Source organism: Sciurus vulgaris, assembly GCF_902686455.1.
Source record: "Sciurus vulgaris genome assembly, chromosome: 12".
NCBI classification, from domain to species: Eukaryota; Metazoa; Chordata; class Mammalia; order Rodentia; family Sciuridae; genus Sciurus; species Sciurus vulgaris.
Window position 1 is genome coordinate 30,294,089 of NC_136473.1, and position 19,437 is coordinate 30,313,525.

Sequence of the window (19,437 nt, forward strand, 5' to 3'; positions counted from 1 at the left end):
AAATTATGAAATTTGAATTATGAAATTCAAGATGAGGTGCTTTTAATATTATGTGGTACTTTTAGTATTACAAGGATATGTGTAAAGGGTAGACAAAATGTCCTTTGGTTTTTGTCCATTTGAATCTCAATGTGGGGTGACAGCCGCTGATACAATATAAAAATAGTTGAAACATACCTATAGCATCTAGTTTCATCTTTAGAAGTTCAGTAACTAATTCCCTTGATAATCCATTTCAGACTTTCTTTAGAAGTTGGGAGATGAGTTTGACATCCCTTTTTTGTTCTCTTTTATGGTTATAAAAGGATTCTTTGTATGTGTGTACATAACATTTCCTTTGACCTTTCCTATGATAAAGGAGTTTTCAGTTAAGAACATTCACACATTAATATGAAAACACATTAACATTTAAACACAAAATGTGTAAACAATTTAATGTGAAGGAGAAACAAAAAACATTTACCTCTTTCTCTTGGAGCGGATAGTATTCTTAAAGTGGTATCTATTATGGGAGTCTAAATAGAATTCTCTACAGTGGAGTATCTGTTATGGGAATCTAAGTAGAATTCTCTACTGATCAGGCTGCTTCATGTTTTACTCTTCGATGTATATTAGGAAGACAACTACAGTTAAGTGTTTAGGTCCTTTTTGTTAGGTGTTTAAAAATTGCATAGTTCTGCTTTAACATTTATGCATTTCTCTACCTAAACAGTTTTCTCTAAATAAACAATCCTAAGGAAAAGAAGCAAAACGATGCTTTATAGCTTTTACTGCTTACCACAATTAAGAAAATTTATTGGTTAAAATTCATAGGAATTGAAATACTTAATTCACATTTTCTAACAGTTTTCTCTGTATTTTAATGCAGTTTCATCATCCCATCCTTTTATCTTAAGTAAATTTTAGAGTTTGTGTATGTTTAGATTCTTACTACTACAGAAAAAAATGAATTTAAGAGGCTAAAGTATTTTTTGTAGTTTACATAACTTCTGTGATTTTTAATACCTATTGTCTAAAATCAAAGTAACAAAATACACCGAAGTTAATCTTCTCCTATCTGAAATACTTGGCAAGTTTGGGTAGAAGTCTATACAGACTAACCATTTTCAATTATTTCAGTTTTAAAAACATGAATTTTTAATCTAACTTTTTTCTACCTGCTTTCCAGGGACTGTCATCAGCAACTTGGGATTATGTTAAATGCTTTGTACCATCCTAATACTAAAAGTTTTATTTTTAAATATTTTGAACAGAAATATTTCCAAATATAAATTTTCTTGCCTTTTTAAACAAAGTGAACATTAATGTTGACTCTCTGCTCCAACTCTGGATGTCCTCATGCAGCTATATTTGTATATCTAGTTTTTGGATATTTTCTGAATGGTTTTCTTTTAATTATTTCTTGGTCAAGTCCATGATATTGTCTTGCTTCCTGGAAGAGGTTCCTTTTCTCCTGAGAATTTGTGTATTTTTAGTCACAGTATAATACAAGTAATTGTCTAAATATAACCTGTTGTCAATAGAAGGACCTAAAATTGTAAAACATATAAATTCTATGAACTTTCATCAATACTGTGGATCAGTGTTGATCAGTCAACACCTCTAGCTGTGTCCATAAATTGGAGGAAAAAAATTGTAACCAGTAGAATTTATAGCAGGTTAGGACAAAATGTTAGGTATGTATGTATGACCATCACTGTCTTAATAAGTTTTGATTTTTTTCCTTGGTTTTTTTTTTTTTTTTTTTCCTTTTGCTTATTACCGTCTGCCTAGAATGTGATTATAAAATTCCTGCTCGGCACTCATGGTCTAGCTTTGAAATCTTTTTGCATTATAGCTGCCATTTCTTCTACCTCTATTTTTCCAGTGTCCTACCTTCTTGTGACACTACCTGATTTGTTTTTGCACATTACCTAATATAGCACACATTTGGCATTGTATTCAATACTGTTGAAATTCAAGGATTAATAATACATTTTAATGGTTTACTGAGTGTTGTCTGCTGGGTACCTTGCTAAGTATCTTACTTGCATTCTTCATTTGATTCTCAAAATAACCTATAAAGTACCATTTTCATCTATATTTTTTAATCTGTCATCTCCAAAGTCATAAACAAATTATAGGAAAACAAAAACAAATTATTTTGCTAGAATGGAGTAGAGATGAAGGAAGAAGTGAACGCAGATGAATTGACACTTGAATGAAAGAACATGGTAAGTTTTAGAATAACATGAAAGGACAGCTGTTTTCTAGGTTTGGAAAAAGAGATGTGGTATGTGAAAGATCATACTATTTTTGGAGAATAGTAATTGGTTTTATAGTTGAACCATCCTAGTGCTAGGAGATGGAGCAGGCAGAGGCTAGGGTCAAATATCAGACCAGCTTGAATAATCAAATTTATTCGCAAATCATCTTCACATTATATGAATGCTTATCTTGAGATATAAAATGGAACATGAATATCCAAACCTTTTATGCAAAGCAAATTCGTTAGAGTAGACCTCTTAATAAACAATAAACTTCTCTGTCAAACCATGTGAAATGTTTTAAATATTGTAAACTTGAGTACTGTGACTGTTTTTCAGTCATTGAAACCTTGTTTAAAATATTAGGGAGATAGAATTGCTTGGGGGAGGATAGAGGATTTCCCTCTCTTTTCATTCATTCTAATCCAGGCCTACCCAGGATAGATAATTGGTATTGCGTAGACTGAGTTTCAGTAATCTCTTTAAGCATTCATTTCCATGTGAAACACAGAAAGTCTGCATATGAGATTCCTTTGTATGTAGCTTATGTTAAAATTGTGTCAGCAAATAGCATGAGGAAGGAGAGGGGAGGAAGAAGTAGGTCAGGTGTGAATGGGAAGACCAAACATTCATATGATACAAACAGAATCAAACCCCATTCAAAATACCAGGTTTTAATTCCTTTGCTGTAGTTAACAGACAACTCTAAATTTCAGTGGTTTCCACAAGGCATTAAAGAAGAGGACAACAAGAGCTGTCCACCCTCCAGGTAGGAGGAATATTTGACCACTGAGTATTTAGAAATGCCTATGGGGGGGTGATAAAAGGAATTTAACTAAGTCTATTATATTCAAATTCTCTACACCTTACCAATTTTTTTTTTTTTTTTTTGCCTGAACTGGGAACCACCACCACCTCTGAACATTCCCCTAAACACACACCCCAAAGTTTATTTCTCTCATTTACACATTAGCTGCAGGTGTGCTCAGTGTGCTTTCTTTATTCTAAGATCTGGCTTGAAGGAACAGAAGGGTAAGAATGAGACTTCCACAAAACTTGACAGAGTTCTTATAGCTTCTATTGGGAACTGACATAATGGCACTTCCAAGTGCATGTCTCTGGCCCAAAAAAGTCACCTGGCCAAACATATGGGGCAAGAGAGTCAACCCTTCTCATAGAAAAGGACTTCAGGATCTCATTAATTCGCAATGATAATTAATTCTCACAGTGCAATTCACAATAGCTAATCTATGGAATGGTGCCCTTCAATAGATGAATGGATAAAGAAAATGTGGTACATATACACAATGGAATATTATTCAGCTATAAAGAAGAATAGAATTATGACATTTGCAGGTAAATGGGTGGAGTTGGAGAATATCATGCTAAGTGAAATAAGCCAATCCTAAGAAACCAAAGGCAGAATGTTTTTTCTGATTTGCGGTGCTGTTTCACAATAAGGTGGGAAAGAGTGCTAGGGAAGAATAGGGAGTGAAGGGAGGAAGGGGATATGGGGTTAGGAAGGATAGTAGAATGAAACAGACATTATTACCTTATGTACATATGTGACTGCATGACCAATATGATTCTACAACATGTACATCAGAAAAATAAAATATTTTGCCCCATGTATGTGTGATATATCAAAGTGCATAAATGCTTTCTATTGTAATGTATAACTAATTAGAACAAATTAAAAACTTTTTTTCAAAAGAAGGGGAGGAACAATTAATTGGCAACAATAATGTCATCTACCACAACAGATTACTTTGTGTCCTGGTGACTTAAGAGTTTCATTCTGATGATCCAAAGTCTTTTCTTAGAAATAAAGAGAAACTTTTTCAGATTTAGTAAATTGTTTACCCTTTATGTTTATATAATACTAAATTCCACCATCTGTAAAAGTCATTTTTCTTTAATTATGTGGGTATTCATATACTCAGGTTAGCCTTTTCACTACTGTATCTCATTAAGAAAACAGCTAACAGCTCTTAAGTGGCGTTTATATAAATAAGGGAAAATAGTGATCTGAAAGACTATTTTCTCAGTTCTCCCAGAAATGTCTATAATAGCATTCTAGATGCATAGGAGAGTCATTCACAAAGTGGACATTTGAGGCCCTAGGTGTCCTATGGCAGAAATCAGTTGAGAAGAGCTGATGACTACAAAGCAAGCTGTGTAGTCATGATACTGGGAGAAAAACACCACTCATTACTAATCATAATGAGTATAATATAAGAATAGCTCATCTATCAAACATTTCCTCTTACTGCCTTATTTCCACTATGTATTATAGTGTTTTTCTGGGAGGAAGAACTTCAAAAGGTTTTTTGTTGTTTCCTACACTGATGATTTTACAACACAAATTGGTGCTATATGTGTAGCAGTAGACTGCTATGGAGATAGGCTGGAGCTTTTTGTACATTTTGGAAAGCAATGGAAATAAATGGAAAAAGTAATGCTGTCCTACCTACTTCCAAGTGATTTTTACATCTATTGAGAGCATTTGATAATTGACTTATAAAAATGATGGAAATAGATTCTAAGTGTAGTTAGTAGGCAAAGAGTTGGTATGAAGCAGATTATAAAGTGATTTTAAAGTAAAATTTTACTTAAAGGTAAATTATACTCCAATTAACTTATTTTTGGAAGGGACTTTTAACACTATAAAATGTCTGCAATCTAAAATGTCATTTATTTATGTGTTATATGTACCTGAAGTTAGGTTAGGCTTTTGAAGGTTCTTTAATTACTCATGACAGCAGGTTGTTCTTGATAATAACGAAAAGAATAATGAATAAACTTCAAAGATCTTTTCAGTAATAAACTACTTATATCTAGCTAACGTTGTCCTTATGTTTCACTGCATGTTCAGAAGGATAGCCAGTGTTAAGCATTTTCAAAGGTTTATGGTGATCAGTGAATAATTATCCTGATAATACAAAGAGCTACATGAGAAAGGGATATTCTTTCACAATTGTAGGATATTAGATAGTCCCATTACCTCTGGATTTATTTCCCCTTCTTTTCTGTGGCACTTTGCCCATTAAGTAAAGGTGAGGGCAGATAGTGTTTAAATCCTTATTGTTTAGTAATCCCTGTTGAACAGTAAACTGGCTAAATAGAAATTGTTTACCCTAACATTCCTCTGACCAAAGCATCTGATTTTTATCAGACTAATATAGAGGATTGCTTTTAGAATAAAAATAATTTTGATTATGAGTCAGTTTATATAGTTAACAGCAGATATTATTGAAATATTTTTCTCTTATGTTTAAGATGTTTTCCTGTTGATGGTAACTACAGTTTAGATGCTGTACTTATTGAAATTTTCTTCTAAGTAGTACTAGGGATAAAAGTTGCTGCCAACATCAGTAACTTAGAATTACAATATTGGAATCTTAATTGTAATCAGTGGTTGATTTGAGTAGAATAAAGGATTAGTGTGTATGTTTTTGAACTTCATATTAGATAATAAGAAAATTACCTAATTTAAAAAATTTTTTTAAGATAATTTTTAAAAATATTCATGGAAATATAGCAACATAGTTTTCTTTCATGTGTTAGACTGTGATCCTAAGTGCATCAATTAAGTCTACCATCCAATAAACTTGACTGTCTTAAAAATAAAATATATGGCTGTGTGGGTAGATAAGGAAAATATTCTAACAATGAAATCTAAAGCTGTTACTATATTAAGTCTTAGAAATGGAAAATCTAAGGGGTAGAATACTCTTCATATTCTTCACATTTACACAGGTATTACATAAAAGTTCTATTTCACTTTATCCTTTGTAATTATTTCCTTTATGTACCATAAGAAAAATATGGTAGTTATAAGACCTCTCCAAAATATTTTGCTTTAGCATTGTAAAACACACCAAATTGAATGAAATTCTGTATTTCCATTCACACTTGCACAGCAAATCACTACATTTAATATTAGTATATTACCAAATTTGCAACATGGATCATTCTGCTACAGATATTTATATTAGGAAGCTTGTTCACAGATGTTTAAATTAAATGGTAAAAATTAGTGCTGCAATTTATATTAAATCAAATTTTTAAATTTCAGTATAAAACTTTAGTGGAATAGAGGATGGTTTTATAACTTCTGATTTTCATTAATAAACATTTATATAAACAAATAACTTTTACTAAGAGACCATTTTCTGTAGTAATCTAAAAGGCATTGTAAACACTCAAAATAAGCAAGTCAGGATCACTTTGGAAGACTGTGTACCAATTTTGACTTATGGATGAGAACTTTAGGAATATTTCCATTAGCATTTACTGTTGCCCTTCCACCCTCCCTTCTTCCCCCTTCTGTTATTAAACACATCTTAAAATAAGTGGTTTGATTAAGAAGAGTTAATTCCTAATGAGTTTAACAAATTGCCTGTTAATTCCTAAAGAGTTTAACAAATTGGCCTATCATTGAGACCAACAGAGCAAAACATAATTTTTCAATTGTTCAAGACAAAATTTGCTTTATTTGAAACAATTACATATGGTGGTTTTATTATGTGGGATTTGGCCAGTACCATTGGGATGTTTTTGGAAGGAAAAGGGGAGTTTCTATTTAGGTTGTTAACATATGGTTTTGTTATTGTTACCCACATGTGGAATTTTGAGATACTTCACATATCTTAACTTCAACCAGTACATTGCCTGAATTTCTTTTTTAAAATATTCTTTATATTAACCTACATTCATCTGTTTCCATATCTCTTCTAATGCTTGTGTTCTGTCTTTAATAACCTGTAAAAAACTTACAGTTGACAAACGTTGAGTGTTCACAGTGTGCCAAGCACTAAGATAACTTCATTTGTTGTATGTGAATGTTTAACTGTTACCTCAGAATTCTAAAAGGTCACAGCCATTCATTCTTCCATCAGAGCTGATTTCCCTTTTCTAGCTCCTTCTCCTTTTCTCTTTCAGTCCTCTTCTACTCCTCTGGTTTCCCCACCTTCCAATCTTTCTTCTCTTCTTTCTACTTAGAATTCCTCATATTGTTTACTCTTTCTGACAATAGCCAAAATATTTATGAAGATGATCAAGACATCTTTATACCCCAAGATCTTTAGAAGAAAAGGAAGCATATTTAACAAATAAGTCAGCAGACTTGGGCCCTCAGATACAATCAAACTACCACCTATTTTTGTAAAATAAAGTTTTATTGGAATACAGCCATAGTCATTTGTTTTTGCTGCCGAGTTGTTTTTAATATAGTCATAATCAGAGGCAAGAGATATACGGTGTATTTTTCATTGAAGTCCATTTTAATTCCTATCTAGATTAGCAAAACATTTTTTTTTTATTTGTAACCTTTGGAACTTAGATACAAAGCATCTGGTAGTTCACTTAAATTCATTTTCCACTCCTGCACTTTCTGAAGCCTTTGATGTAAACCTTTTTGAGTAGCTAAAACTGTGGAATCTTCCTGACTTCCCTCAATTTTATAAACAATTGTAATTTCCCAAAATGTTACTTTGTAGAAATAGTGAAATAATACTTTGATAATATTCTCCACCATTTCATCCCCCTAAAAAGTGTTTTGTTTTACTTTTATTCTCAATGTTTTATTTTTTATTATAAGTTGACCCTTATATGAATTTCTGGGATACAAAGTGATGCTGTGATTTTTTAATACAATGAAGAATATTTAAATCATGTTAATTGATGATCTATCATCTCAAATAGTTTGGTGAGAACATTTAAGATTAACCCTCTTAGCAATTTGAAACGTACAATATTTATTATCTTTCTTTACCAAGCTATGTAATAGAAGTTTCAAAAAATTGCTTATCTGTAATTTTTATCCCCTTTAACATTTTGTCCCTATTTCTCCTACTTCTATAACCACCACTCTGCTCTCTGCTCTTATGAATTCAGTTGTTTTAGATTTCATATATATGAGAACAAAAAATATTTGTCTTTCTGTGCCTAACTTATTTCACTTAGCATAATGTTCTCCAGTTCTTTCCAAGTTGTTGTAAATGATAATTTCCTTTAAGTCGTATTCCACTTTCTCTATATACAACATTTATGCATTCATCTGTTGAGGGACATTTAACTTAATTGTATAACTTGGATATTGTGAATAGTGCTGCAAAGAACTATTTGATTTCAGATTTGATTTCAGATCTTTTGGGTAAGTACCCAGTAGTGATAGTGCTGGGTCTTTTGGTAATTCTATTTTAATTTTTCAAGGAACCTACATATAGTTTTCCATAATGGTTATGCTAATTTACATTTATTCCCAACAATATAAAAGGGTTTCCTTTCCTCTATTCACTCAACAACCCTTATCTTTCATCTTTTTTTATAAAAGCCATTGTGACAGGTGTAAAATATTATCTCATTGTGGTTGTAATTTGCATTCCCCTAATAAAAAGTGATATTGAGTATTTTTTCATATAGATGTTGGCCATTTGTGTGATTCTCTTGAGTAATATTTATTCAGATACCTTGAACATTTTTTAATTAGTTTTTTGTTTTCTTACTGAGTCGTTGGAGCTCCTTATATACTTTGGATATTAATCTATTAGATGTATAGTTTACCAATATTTTCTCCTAATCTGTAGATTGTTTCTGCACAGTTTCCTTTGCTGTTTAGAAGCTTTTTAATTTGATGTAATTTCATTTGCCTGTTTTTGTTGCATGTACTTTTGGGGTCAAGTCCAAAAAATCATTGCCCAGATTGATATCATATAGTTTTCCTCTGTTTTCTTCTAGCAGTTTTACAGTCTCTGGTCTTACATTTAAGTTATCTTCCATTTTGTATATGGAATGAGGTAAGGGTTCAGTTTTGTTCTTCTACATGTGGAAATACAGTTTTCCCAATACCATTCATTAGGACCTTCCTTTTTCTTTTATACATTTTTGCCAACTTTTTGAAAATCATTTGACATAGGAAGGTTAATTTCTGGGCTCTTCAAATATTCCATTGTTCAGTGTGTTTGTTTTTATTGTTTGTTTGTTTTTTGATTCTTTGCCAATGCCATGGTGCTTTAATTGCAGTAGCTTTGTAATGCACTTTGAAAGCAGATAGTGTCCAGCTTTGTTCTTTTTGTTCATGTTTGCCTGGCTATTTGGGATCTTGTGTTCTATATGAATTTTAGGAATAAGACTTTTCTGTTTCTATGAAAAATGGGGTTATAATTTTGATCAGGATTGCATTGAATCTGTATTTTACTTTGGGTGATATGAACATTTTAACAGTGCTAATTCTTCTAATCATAGTCATAAGAAACCATTACAAACAATTATATACAAACAACTTGAAAACCTAGAAAAAATGGATTTCCTAGATAAATACAACTACCAAAACTGAATCATGAAAAAGTAGAAAATCAGACCAATAACACATGAGGAGATTGAATCAATAAAAAGTCTTCTATCAAATGAAAACCTGGAACCTGCATGCTTCATGGCTGAATTCTACTAAGCATTTAAAGAACAACTAATACCAATCCTTCTCATACTCTTCCAGAAAATCAAAAAGGAGGGAATCTTCCAAGCTCTTTTTTGAAACCAGCATCACCCTGATATGAAACCAAACAAGGATATTACAAGAAATGAAAATTATAGGCCACTATTCTTGATGATATTGCAAAAATCCTCAACAAAATACTAGCAACCCAAATTCGGCAAACACGTGAAAAGGATAATTTGCTGAGACCAAGTAGGATTTATCCATGAGACACAAGGATGGTTCAACATTCATAAATCAATAAATATAATACATCACATTAACAGAATGGAGAGAAACTGTACAATCAGTTCAGTAGATGCAGAGAAAAAAACATTTGACAAAATTCAGCATGAATGCATGATAAAACTCACCAAATTAAGTAGGGAAGAAATTTACCTCAGCACAGTAAAGGTCACATGTAAGAAACCCACAACTTCTCCACAAGGAAAAACTGAAAGCCTTTCCTATAAGATTTGGAAGAAGACAAGGACATCCATACTCATCAGTTCTATTCAACAAAGTATTGAGAGTCTTGCCATAGCAGATTGGCAAGAAAAAGAATTAAAAGGCATCCAGCTGGGAAAGGAGAATTGAAATCATCAGTGTACTGATCATGTGATCTTATATATAAAACACCCTACAGATTCCATTCAGAACTGCTAAAACTAGTGAACATGTACAGTAAAGTTTCAGGATACTAAATCAATATACAAAAATCAGTATTTCTATACACCTAACAACTAACTAAGAAAAAAAAATGAGAGTGCTTCCATTCACAATAGCTACTCCAAAAAAATATTTAGGAATATAACCAAGGAGGTAAAAGACCTATACACTGGAAATTACAAAACATTGGTAAAAGAAATTGATTCAGATAAATGGAAAAATATCATGTCTTTATAGATTGGAAAAATTAATACTATTTTGTTTTTTAACCAAGGGGAAAAAACCTGATTTTCTCTTTTTTTCTGTTTCTGTAAAGTAATACTTACAAATTCTAAGTACTAATTTAAAACTCATTTCAAATCTTTTCTTATGACTTATTTAAAAAAAAGGTTAAAGTAGAACAAATGTGAATAGGAAGAATGACTGTTATCTTTATCCCATGCCCTATAAATTCCCCATTGCATAAAATTTGGTCTGCTTTTGAGTTTTGCCTCAGCCAGAAGTTCAGTTGTAGTGTTCATGTACAAATTTCAACAGCTTTCTCAAAAGGAGGTATTGAAAAAGTAATGGAGATATAACAAGTAACATAAAAATTATACTAGATGTAGAAATTTTTACAACTAAGATTTTGAGATTGATAAAAAGTTGAAGGATTATAAACCCAGTGTTTCTGATTGCTTCCCAAATCTGAGAGCTGACACAACTAGCTGCAACCCAAATTTATAGAGCAAAGGCTGTATTTGTGATGTATTAGGACAAAGAGGAAAGGCTTTAAGAAATAATGTTTGGAAATAGATTAATAAGCAAACATTAACTCATGAGTGTGGTGATATATACCAGAATTACAAAAGCATCCTTCCTTTCCTAGCAGTCACTTTGTCTATTCTTATGTAACTATACATGTATGAAGTTACATGTTCATATTTGCTGCATCATTTATAATAGCTGAAGTTTTGGACAAAATCAAAACATCCAACAATAAAGGAAATCTGAAAGGCATTGAAAGATCAAAAGCAAACTTGTCCCTCAACATGTGCATTATCAGCAAAATAACATTGAAAAAGCAGGAAAGGGGGATAATGACAAGTTTCTATCAAAGGCTGTTAAATGGGAAACAATGTACATTACTAAATTTTGTTAATGCCAAAAAATAACAGATTTTTAAATTATTTCATCTTTATTGGAACACATAAAAGTTTGCAAAGGCTTGCATAATTTGCCTTGTTTTGATTCCCATTCCTACTTTTTCATAAAAACTGAATGTGCTGCTAAGATTCTCAGGAACCTAGGCTCATGGCCAGTTAAGAATTACTGTAATTCTTAGTTTATTCATTTGTCTGTGAACAGAATAAAATTTGATCTGCTGTTGAGCTTCTCCTTAATCAGGAGTTCAGTGTTCTGTTCATCCTAAAATTCCAACAATCATCCCAGAAGAGAGAATTGAAAAAATAAGTAGGAGTACAAAAAGTTAAGCTGAAGCTGATACTAGAACATATATAGAAATTAAAACAAAAATTATTATATTTATTAGAAAAATTATTTCCACAGAAGAGCATTTTAATTTTTATTTAACATTTGTGTTCCACAACTTCTTTAAAAGGATTTGAGATGGTGGGAAGGGTAACTTGTTCTCTGAGTTTTATCTCAGCACAATTATAGGCGAAGGCATAAAAGCTACGGCCAGAAGACAACAGGAGCCTAGATTCTAGGCCTACATTCATGTCAACTAAGTAGTAGAATTTTACAATGACTTAGATGTTTGGAAGAAAGCTTTGTGAACAATCAAAGATAACACTGAATTTTTGTGCTATGGAATTGTAGTAAATAGTAGTGCTCACTGTGATAAATTAGTTATGATAGATTATTTGTTTTATGAGGAAAAGGAATAATTCTGCCTTAGGATGTTTCCAATGAGTTAGAAAAATTAAAAATTTGGACATGTAGAACTTGATTGATTAATCTTTAAAAGCATTGCTGAATCATGATTTTACCAAAGTGATAAATTTCAAATGCATTACTATGTATAATTCTATAAATTCTTTGCTGCAAAAATCTTAGTTTTGAGTGTTTAAAAACTAAAATATATGTTATAGTTCTTAATATCTATAATCATGTAAAAGAAACTCATAAATCATTGACTGTTTGTAGATTGCATTTATTTTATTTTTTTTAGTCAGCAATAGACCTTTATTTGATTTATTTACATCCAGTGCTGAGAATTGAACCCAGCACCTCACCTGTACTAGGCAAGCACTCTGCCACTGAAATACAACCCCAGCCCTTAGATTGCATTTTTATGGTAACTACCTGTATAATGTTACTCCTCAAGTGTTCATAGAAACCTTCATGTGTAATTCTCAATGCTTTTCTGTGTTTGAAGTATTATTCCCATTTTTCACACATAAAACCAAGGCCTGGGGAGTTTGTTACTTCTCTAGTCACACACCTGTGATACCTAAGTAGATCAAAACCTGACTTCTTATCAGTTTTTCTCCCTAATCTAGTATTTGTGTTATTTTTATTGTCATGGTGATAAAGCTGATTGATAGCATGTGTTTTATCTTTTCAGGATATGGCTTTAGTTGCTCCTGAGGCTCCTTCAGAACAAGCAAGGAGAGTGTTTCAAACCTATGATCCAGAAGGTAAAAGATCCTGTGAACTGTTTTATATCTTTGTATATTTGAAATATCTTGAGATTTACCTGAGTTTTATCCAAAATAAATGTAGATTGTATTTATGAAAAAATTTAAAGGAAAATGATGAAAACGGAAATAAAAAAAAAATAACACGATTGTTCAACAAGTTTTTACATGGCATAATATTTTTGCATTTCTTGGTAAAATGTCCACTATTACTGTCACTTGGGTATTTTGATCACCTTTACACATGTTCTGTACTTAGGTAACAAAACTATTACAGCTTATTCACTGACTTTTCAAATGTAACTTCAAAACTAATGCCTTAAGTTCCATTGTAAATCACCACATAGAAACCAAAGTTATTGGATCAGTGAAGTCCTAGGGAACTTTCTAATGGATTCAACTGTTTTTATAAATGTACTTTCTTATATTTTTATTCTCGAGGGAATATGCTCTTCTCTGAAAATTTGCATCATGCAGGTTCTAGAAATGAGTCTTTTCTCACATCATAAACTAGCAGTATAACTTTCAACTAGTTACTTTTTTTAAAATTTATTTATATTGTAAACAAATGGGATACATGTTGTTTCTGTTTGTACATGGAGTAACAGCATACCATTTGCGTAATCATATATTTACATAGGGTAATGATGTTTGATTCATTGTTATTTTTCCTCCCCCCCACCCTTCTTTTCCCTCTATACAGTCCCTCCTTCCTCCATTCTTGCCCCCCTCCCACCTCCCATTATGTATTATAATCCGCTTATCAGCGAGATCATTCGTCCTTTGGTTTTTTGAGATTAGCTTATCTCACTTAGCATGATATTCTCCAATTTCATCCATTTGCCAGCAAATGCCACAATTTTCTTATTCTTTATAGCTGAGTAATATTCCATTGAATATATATACCACAGTTTCTTTATCCATTCATCAGTTGAAGGACATCTAGGTTGGTTCCACAGTTTGGCTATTGTGAATTGAGCAGCTATGAACATTGATGTGGCTGTACCTCTGTAGTATGCTGATTTTAAGTCCTTTGGGTATAGAGCAAGGAGTGGGATAGCTGGGTCAAATGGTGGGTCCATTCCAAGTTTTCTAAGGAATCTCCACACTGCTTTCCAGAGTATGAGTGTACCATTTTCCCCACATCCTCTTTAATAGCTATTGCTGCTTGAATTCTTGATAATTGCCATTCTAATTGGGGTGAGATGGAATCTTAGGGTGGTTTTGATTTGCATTTCTCTTATTACTAGAGATGGGGAACATTTTTTCATATGTTTGTTGATTGCTTGTAGATCTTCTTCTGTGAAGCATCTGTTTATATCCTTAGCCTATTTGTTGATTTTGTTATTTGTATTCTTGATATAGAGTTTTTTGAGTTCTTTATATATTCTGGAAATTAGTGCTCTATCTGAAGTATGAGTGGCAAAGATACTCTCCCACTCTATAGGCTCTCTCTTTGCATTGCTGATAGTTTCCTTTGCTAAGAGAAAGCTATTTAGTTTGAATCTATCCCAGTTATTTTTTCTTGCTTTATTTCTTGTGCTATGGGAGTCCTGTTAAGGAAGTCTGATCCTAAGCCAACATGTGGAAGATTTGGACCTACTTTTTCTTCTATAAGACATAGGGTCCCTGGTCTGATTTCAAGGTCCTTGATCCATTGTGACTGATTTTTGTGCAGGGTGAGAGATAGGGGTTTAGTTTCATTCTGTTGCATATGGATTGCTAGTTTTCCCAGCACCATTTGTTGAAGAGGCTATGTTTTCTCCATTGCATATTATTGGCACCTTTGTCTAGTATGAGAAAATTGTATTTATTTGGGTTTGTGTCTTTGTCCTCTATTCTGTACCATTGATCTTCCTGTCTATCGTGGTACCAATACCATGCCGTTTTTGTTACTATTGCTTTGTAGTATAGTTGATCTGGTATTGCAATACCCCCTGTTTCATTCTTCCTGCTAATTATTGCTTTAGCTATTCTGGGTTTCTTATTCTTCCAGATGAATTTCATGATTGCTTGCTCTATTTCTGTAAGGTACATCATTGGGATTTTAATTGGAATTGCATTGAATCTGAATAGCACTTTTGGTAGTATGGTCATTTTGACAATATTAATTCTGCCTATCCAAGAACATGGGAGATCTTTCCATCTTCTAAGGTCTTCCTCAATTTCTTTCTTCAATATTTTGAAGTTTTCATTGTAGAGATCTTTTACCTCTTTGGTTAGATTGATTCCCAAGTTTTTTGTTTTTTTGTTTTTTTGTTTTTTTTTTCAGGCTATTGCAAATGGAGTTGTTTTCCTCATTTCTCTTTCAGCTGTTTCATCACTTGCGTATAAAAATGCTTTAGATTTATGTGTGTTGGTTTTATAGCCTGCTATTTTGCTGAATTCATTGATGAGGTCTAGAAGTTTTCTGAGGAGTTTTTTGGATCCTCTAAATATAGAATCATGTCATCAGCAAATAGTGACAGCTTAAGTTCCTCTTTTCCTATTCGTATCTCTTTAATTTCTTTAGTCTGCCTAATTCCTTTGGCTCAAGTTTCAAGGAAATGTTGAATAGAAGTGGTGAAAGAGGACATCCCTGCATAGTTCCCATTTTTAAGGGCAATCGTTTCAGTTTTTCTCCATTAAGAATGATGTTGGCCATGCGCTTAGCATAAATAGCCTTTACAATGTTCAGATATGTTCCTACTATCCCTGTTTTTTCTGGTGTTTTGAGCATGAAGGGGTGTTGTATTTTCTTGAACGCTTTTTCTGCGTCAATTGAAATAACCATATGATTCTTATCCTTAAGTCTATTGACATGACGGATTACGTTTATTCATTCATGGATGTTGAACCATCCTTGCATTCCAGGGATGAACCCCACTTGATCCTGGTGCACGATTTTCTTAATATGTTTTTGGATACGGTTTGCCAATATTTTGTTAAGGATCTTTGCATCTATATTCATCAAGGATATTGGTGTAAAATTTTCTTTCCTTGATGTGTCTTTTCCTGGTTTGAGTATGAGGGTGATATTAGCTTCATAGAATGAGTTTGGTAGGGTATCCTCCTTTTCTATTTCCTGAAATACTTTGAGAAGTATTGGAATGAGTTCTTTGAAGGTCTTGTAGAACTCGGCTGAGAATCCATCTCGTCCTGGGCTTTTCTTGGATGGTAGGTTTTTAATGGCTTCTTCTATTTCATTGCTCGTTATTGATCTGTTTAAATTGTATATGTCCTCCTGGTTCAGTTTGGGAGGAGCATATATCTCTAGAAATTTGTTAATGTCTTCGATAGTTGCTATTTTGTTGGAATACAGATTTTCAAAGTAGCTTCTCATTATGTTCTGTATCTCAGTGGTGTCTGTCATGATATTTCCTTTTTCATCATGAATTTTAGTAATTTGAGTTTTCTATCTCCTTCTCTTTGTTAGTGTTGCTAAGGGTTTGTCTATTTCGTTGATTTTCTCAAAGAACCAACTTTTTGTTTTGTCAACTTTTTGAATTGTTTCTTTTGTTTCAATTTCATTGATTTTAGTTCTGATTTTAATTATTTCCTGTCTTCTAGTACTTTTGCTGTTATTCTGTTCTTCTTTTTCTAGGGCTTTGAGCTGCAATGTTAGGTCATTTAGTTGTTGACTTTTCATTCTTTTCTGGAATGTGCTCTCTGCAATGAATTTTCCTCTTAGTACCACTTTCATAGTGTCCCAGAGATTTTGATATGTTGTATCATCATTCTAATTGACCGCTAAGAATTTTTTATTTCCTCCCTGATGTTTTCTGTTATCCATGTTTCATTCAATAGCATATTATTTAGTCTCCAGGTGTTGGAGTAATTTCTGTTTTTTATTTTGTCATTGAGTCCATTATGATCTGATAGAATACAAGGCAGTATCTCTATTTTTTTGCATTTCCTAAGAGCTGCTTTGTGGCATATCATATGGTCTGTTTTCAAGAAGGTTCCATGTGCTGCTGAGAAGAAAGTGAAACCGCGTGTTGATGGATGGAATATCTTATATATGTCTATTAAGTCTAGGTTATTGATTGTGTTATTGAGTTCTATGGTTTCTTTGGTTGGATTTTGTTTGGAAGATCTATCTAGTGGTGACAGCGGTGCGTTAAAGTCACCCAGAATTATTGTGTTGTGGTCTGTGTGATTTCTGAAATTGAGAAGGATTTGTTTGATGTACAGGGATGCACCATTGTTTGGGGCATAGATATTTACTATCGTTATGTCTTCCTGATTTATGGTTCCCTTAAGCAGTATGAAATGTCCTCCTTTATCCCTTTTGACTAACTTTGGCTTGAAGTCCACTTTATCTGATATAAGGATGGAAACCCCTGCTTTTTTACTGAGTCCATGTGCATGGTAGGTTTTTTCCCATCCTTTCACCTTTAGTCTGTGGATGTCTTTTTCTATGAGATGAGTCTGTTGCAGGCAGCATATTGTTGGGTCTTTCTTTTTAATCCAGTCTGCCAGTCTATGTCTTTTGATTGATGAGTTTAGGCCATTAACGTTCAGGGTTATTATTGAGATATGATTTGTATTCCCAGTCATTTGGCTTATTTTTGGTTTTTAAGTTGGCTCCTTTGAGTGGTTTTTCTCTAAGGTAGTTCCTCCCTTTGCTGACCTCCATTGTTATTTTTCATTTCCTCCTCATGGAATATTTTGTTGAGAACTTTTGTAGCACCGGCTTTCTATTTGTAAATTCTTTTAATTTTTGTTTATCACGGAAGGATTTTACTTCATCTTCAAATCTGAAGGTAAGTTTTGCTTGGTATAGGATTCTTGGTTGGCAACCATGTTCTTTCAGAGTTTGAAATATGTTGTTCCAGGCCCTTCTAGCTTTTAGAGTCTGGGTTGAGAAGTCAGCTCCTATCCATATTGGTCTCCCCCTATATGTAATCTGATGCTTTTCTCTCGTGGCCTTCAAAATCCTATCTTTATTTTGAATGTTAGGCATTTTCATTATAATGTGCCTTGGAGTGGACCTGTTGTGATTCTGTGCATTTGGTGTTCTGTTAGTCTCTTGTATTTGATTTTCCATTTCATTCTTCAGGTTTCGGAAATTTTCTGATATTAGTTCATTGAATAGGTTGTTCATTCCTTTGGTTTGTATCTCTGTGCCTTCCTCAGTCCCAGTAATTCTTAAATTTGTTCTTTTCATGATGTCCCATAGTTCTTGGAGATTCTGTTCATGATTTCTCACCATCTTCTCTCCTTGGGCAACTTTATTTTCAAGATTAAATATTTTGTCTTGATTGTCTGAGGTTCTGTCTTCCAAGTGGTCTATGCTTTTGGTGATGCTTTCCATTGTGTTTTTTATTTGGTTTATTGTTTCCTTCATTTCAAGGATTTCCATTTGGTTTTTTTTTTTTTTTTAAGAATCTCTATCTCTTTGTTGAAATGATCTTTTGCTTCCTGCATTTGCTCTTTCAGCTTATTGGTATTATCATTCATTGCCTGCATTTGCTCTCTTATCTCATGCTTTGCTTCGCAAATCATCCGAATCATGTATAATCTGAAGTCCTTTTCTGACATTTCTTCTGCCATACTGTCATTGGATTGTATTAATATAGAATCTAGATTTGTTTGGATCATTTTCGTCCCTTGTTTTTTCATGTTGTTCATGTATCTTCCCCTTTAGCAGTGCAGATCTGGGGTATTGCAGATTTCCCCCTATAGCCTTATAGTGGCCCTATAGGTTTTCAAAACCCTTTCTTTAAGGGGAGATCATTATAAACAGTGCCCAGTTCAGACACTATGCAATCCTAGACCAAGTAGCCCCTCACAAGGAGCTTCAAGCCTCCAGCAGGCATCTCAGGATGGGATTTGCCCCACTTAAAAATCGGAGCTAGGGCTTCCAGGATTATCCAAGATGACCACTTTGGCTTGAAATGTGTTGGCAAATGGGGAGTTGCAGCTCAGGGTGTGGCCGTGGTCAGCAGGAGGTCCTGGAGGTCGGGTGTGTTTGGTGTGGTTGTGGGATCCTGGAGGCCGGGTGCAATTAGTCAGTCTGGGGTCCCATTGATAGGGCGCAGTCAGTTGGTCTGGGGGTCCTGGCGCCCAGGAGCAGTCAGTTGATGTGAGGGCCCCAGAGGCAGGGAGTGATTGGTGAGCTCAGGGATCCTGGAGATGGGGTTCAGTCAGTCCAGCGAGGTGTCTTATGGGGCCTGGCTGTTGTCTCAAAATGGCAGCAGCTACATGTAATCAAACTTGCAGGTACTGTAACAGTGAACTTCCTGGCAACAGCAGGCAGCTGGTGCTCCACTTACGGTTGGCGATCAGTTTGCTGACTGTTGTCGGACGATCGGGAGGTGAACCTCGTGTGTTGTGTGATGGATAAGTGTAAGGCAGATGATGGACAGGTGAGAGGCAGGCAAATGGCAGATGATAGCGCCTGACAGTGAGCAATCTGCAC

The 19,437-nt window shown here is 33.6% G+C and overlaps 1 protein-coding gene across 5 annotated transcripts in view; it reads left to right on the top strand.

Moving 5' to 3' along the window:
- The window catches only part of MINDY3 (MINDY lysine 48 deubiquitinase 3), an 82,677-nt gene that overhangs the window by 50,999 nt on the left and 12,241 nt on the right, over positions 1-19,437 (top strand). For all 5 annotated transcript variants that reach the window (XR_013758495.1, XM_079108182.1, XM_079108184.1 and 2 more), the window contains one exon: positions 12,962-13,034. Coding sequence is in view for 4 of the 5 variants with exons in the window: in XM_079108182.1 (XP_078964308.1) it covers positions 12,962-13,034 (73 nt within the window). In the remaining variant the exon portion in view is untranslated. The remainder of the gene's footprint in view (positions 1-12,961; positions 13,035-19,437) is intronic.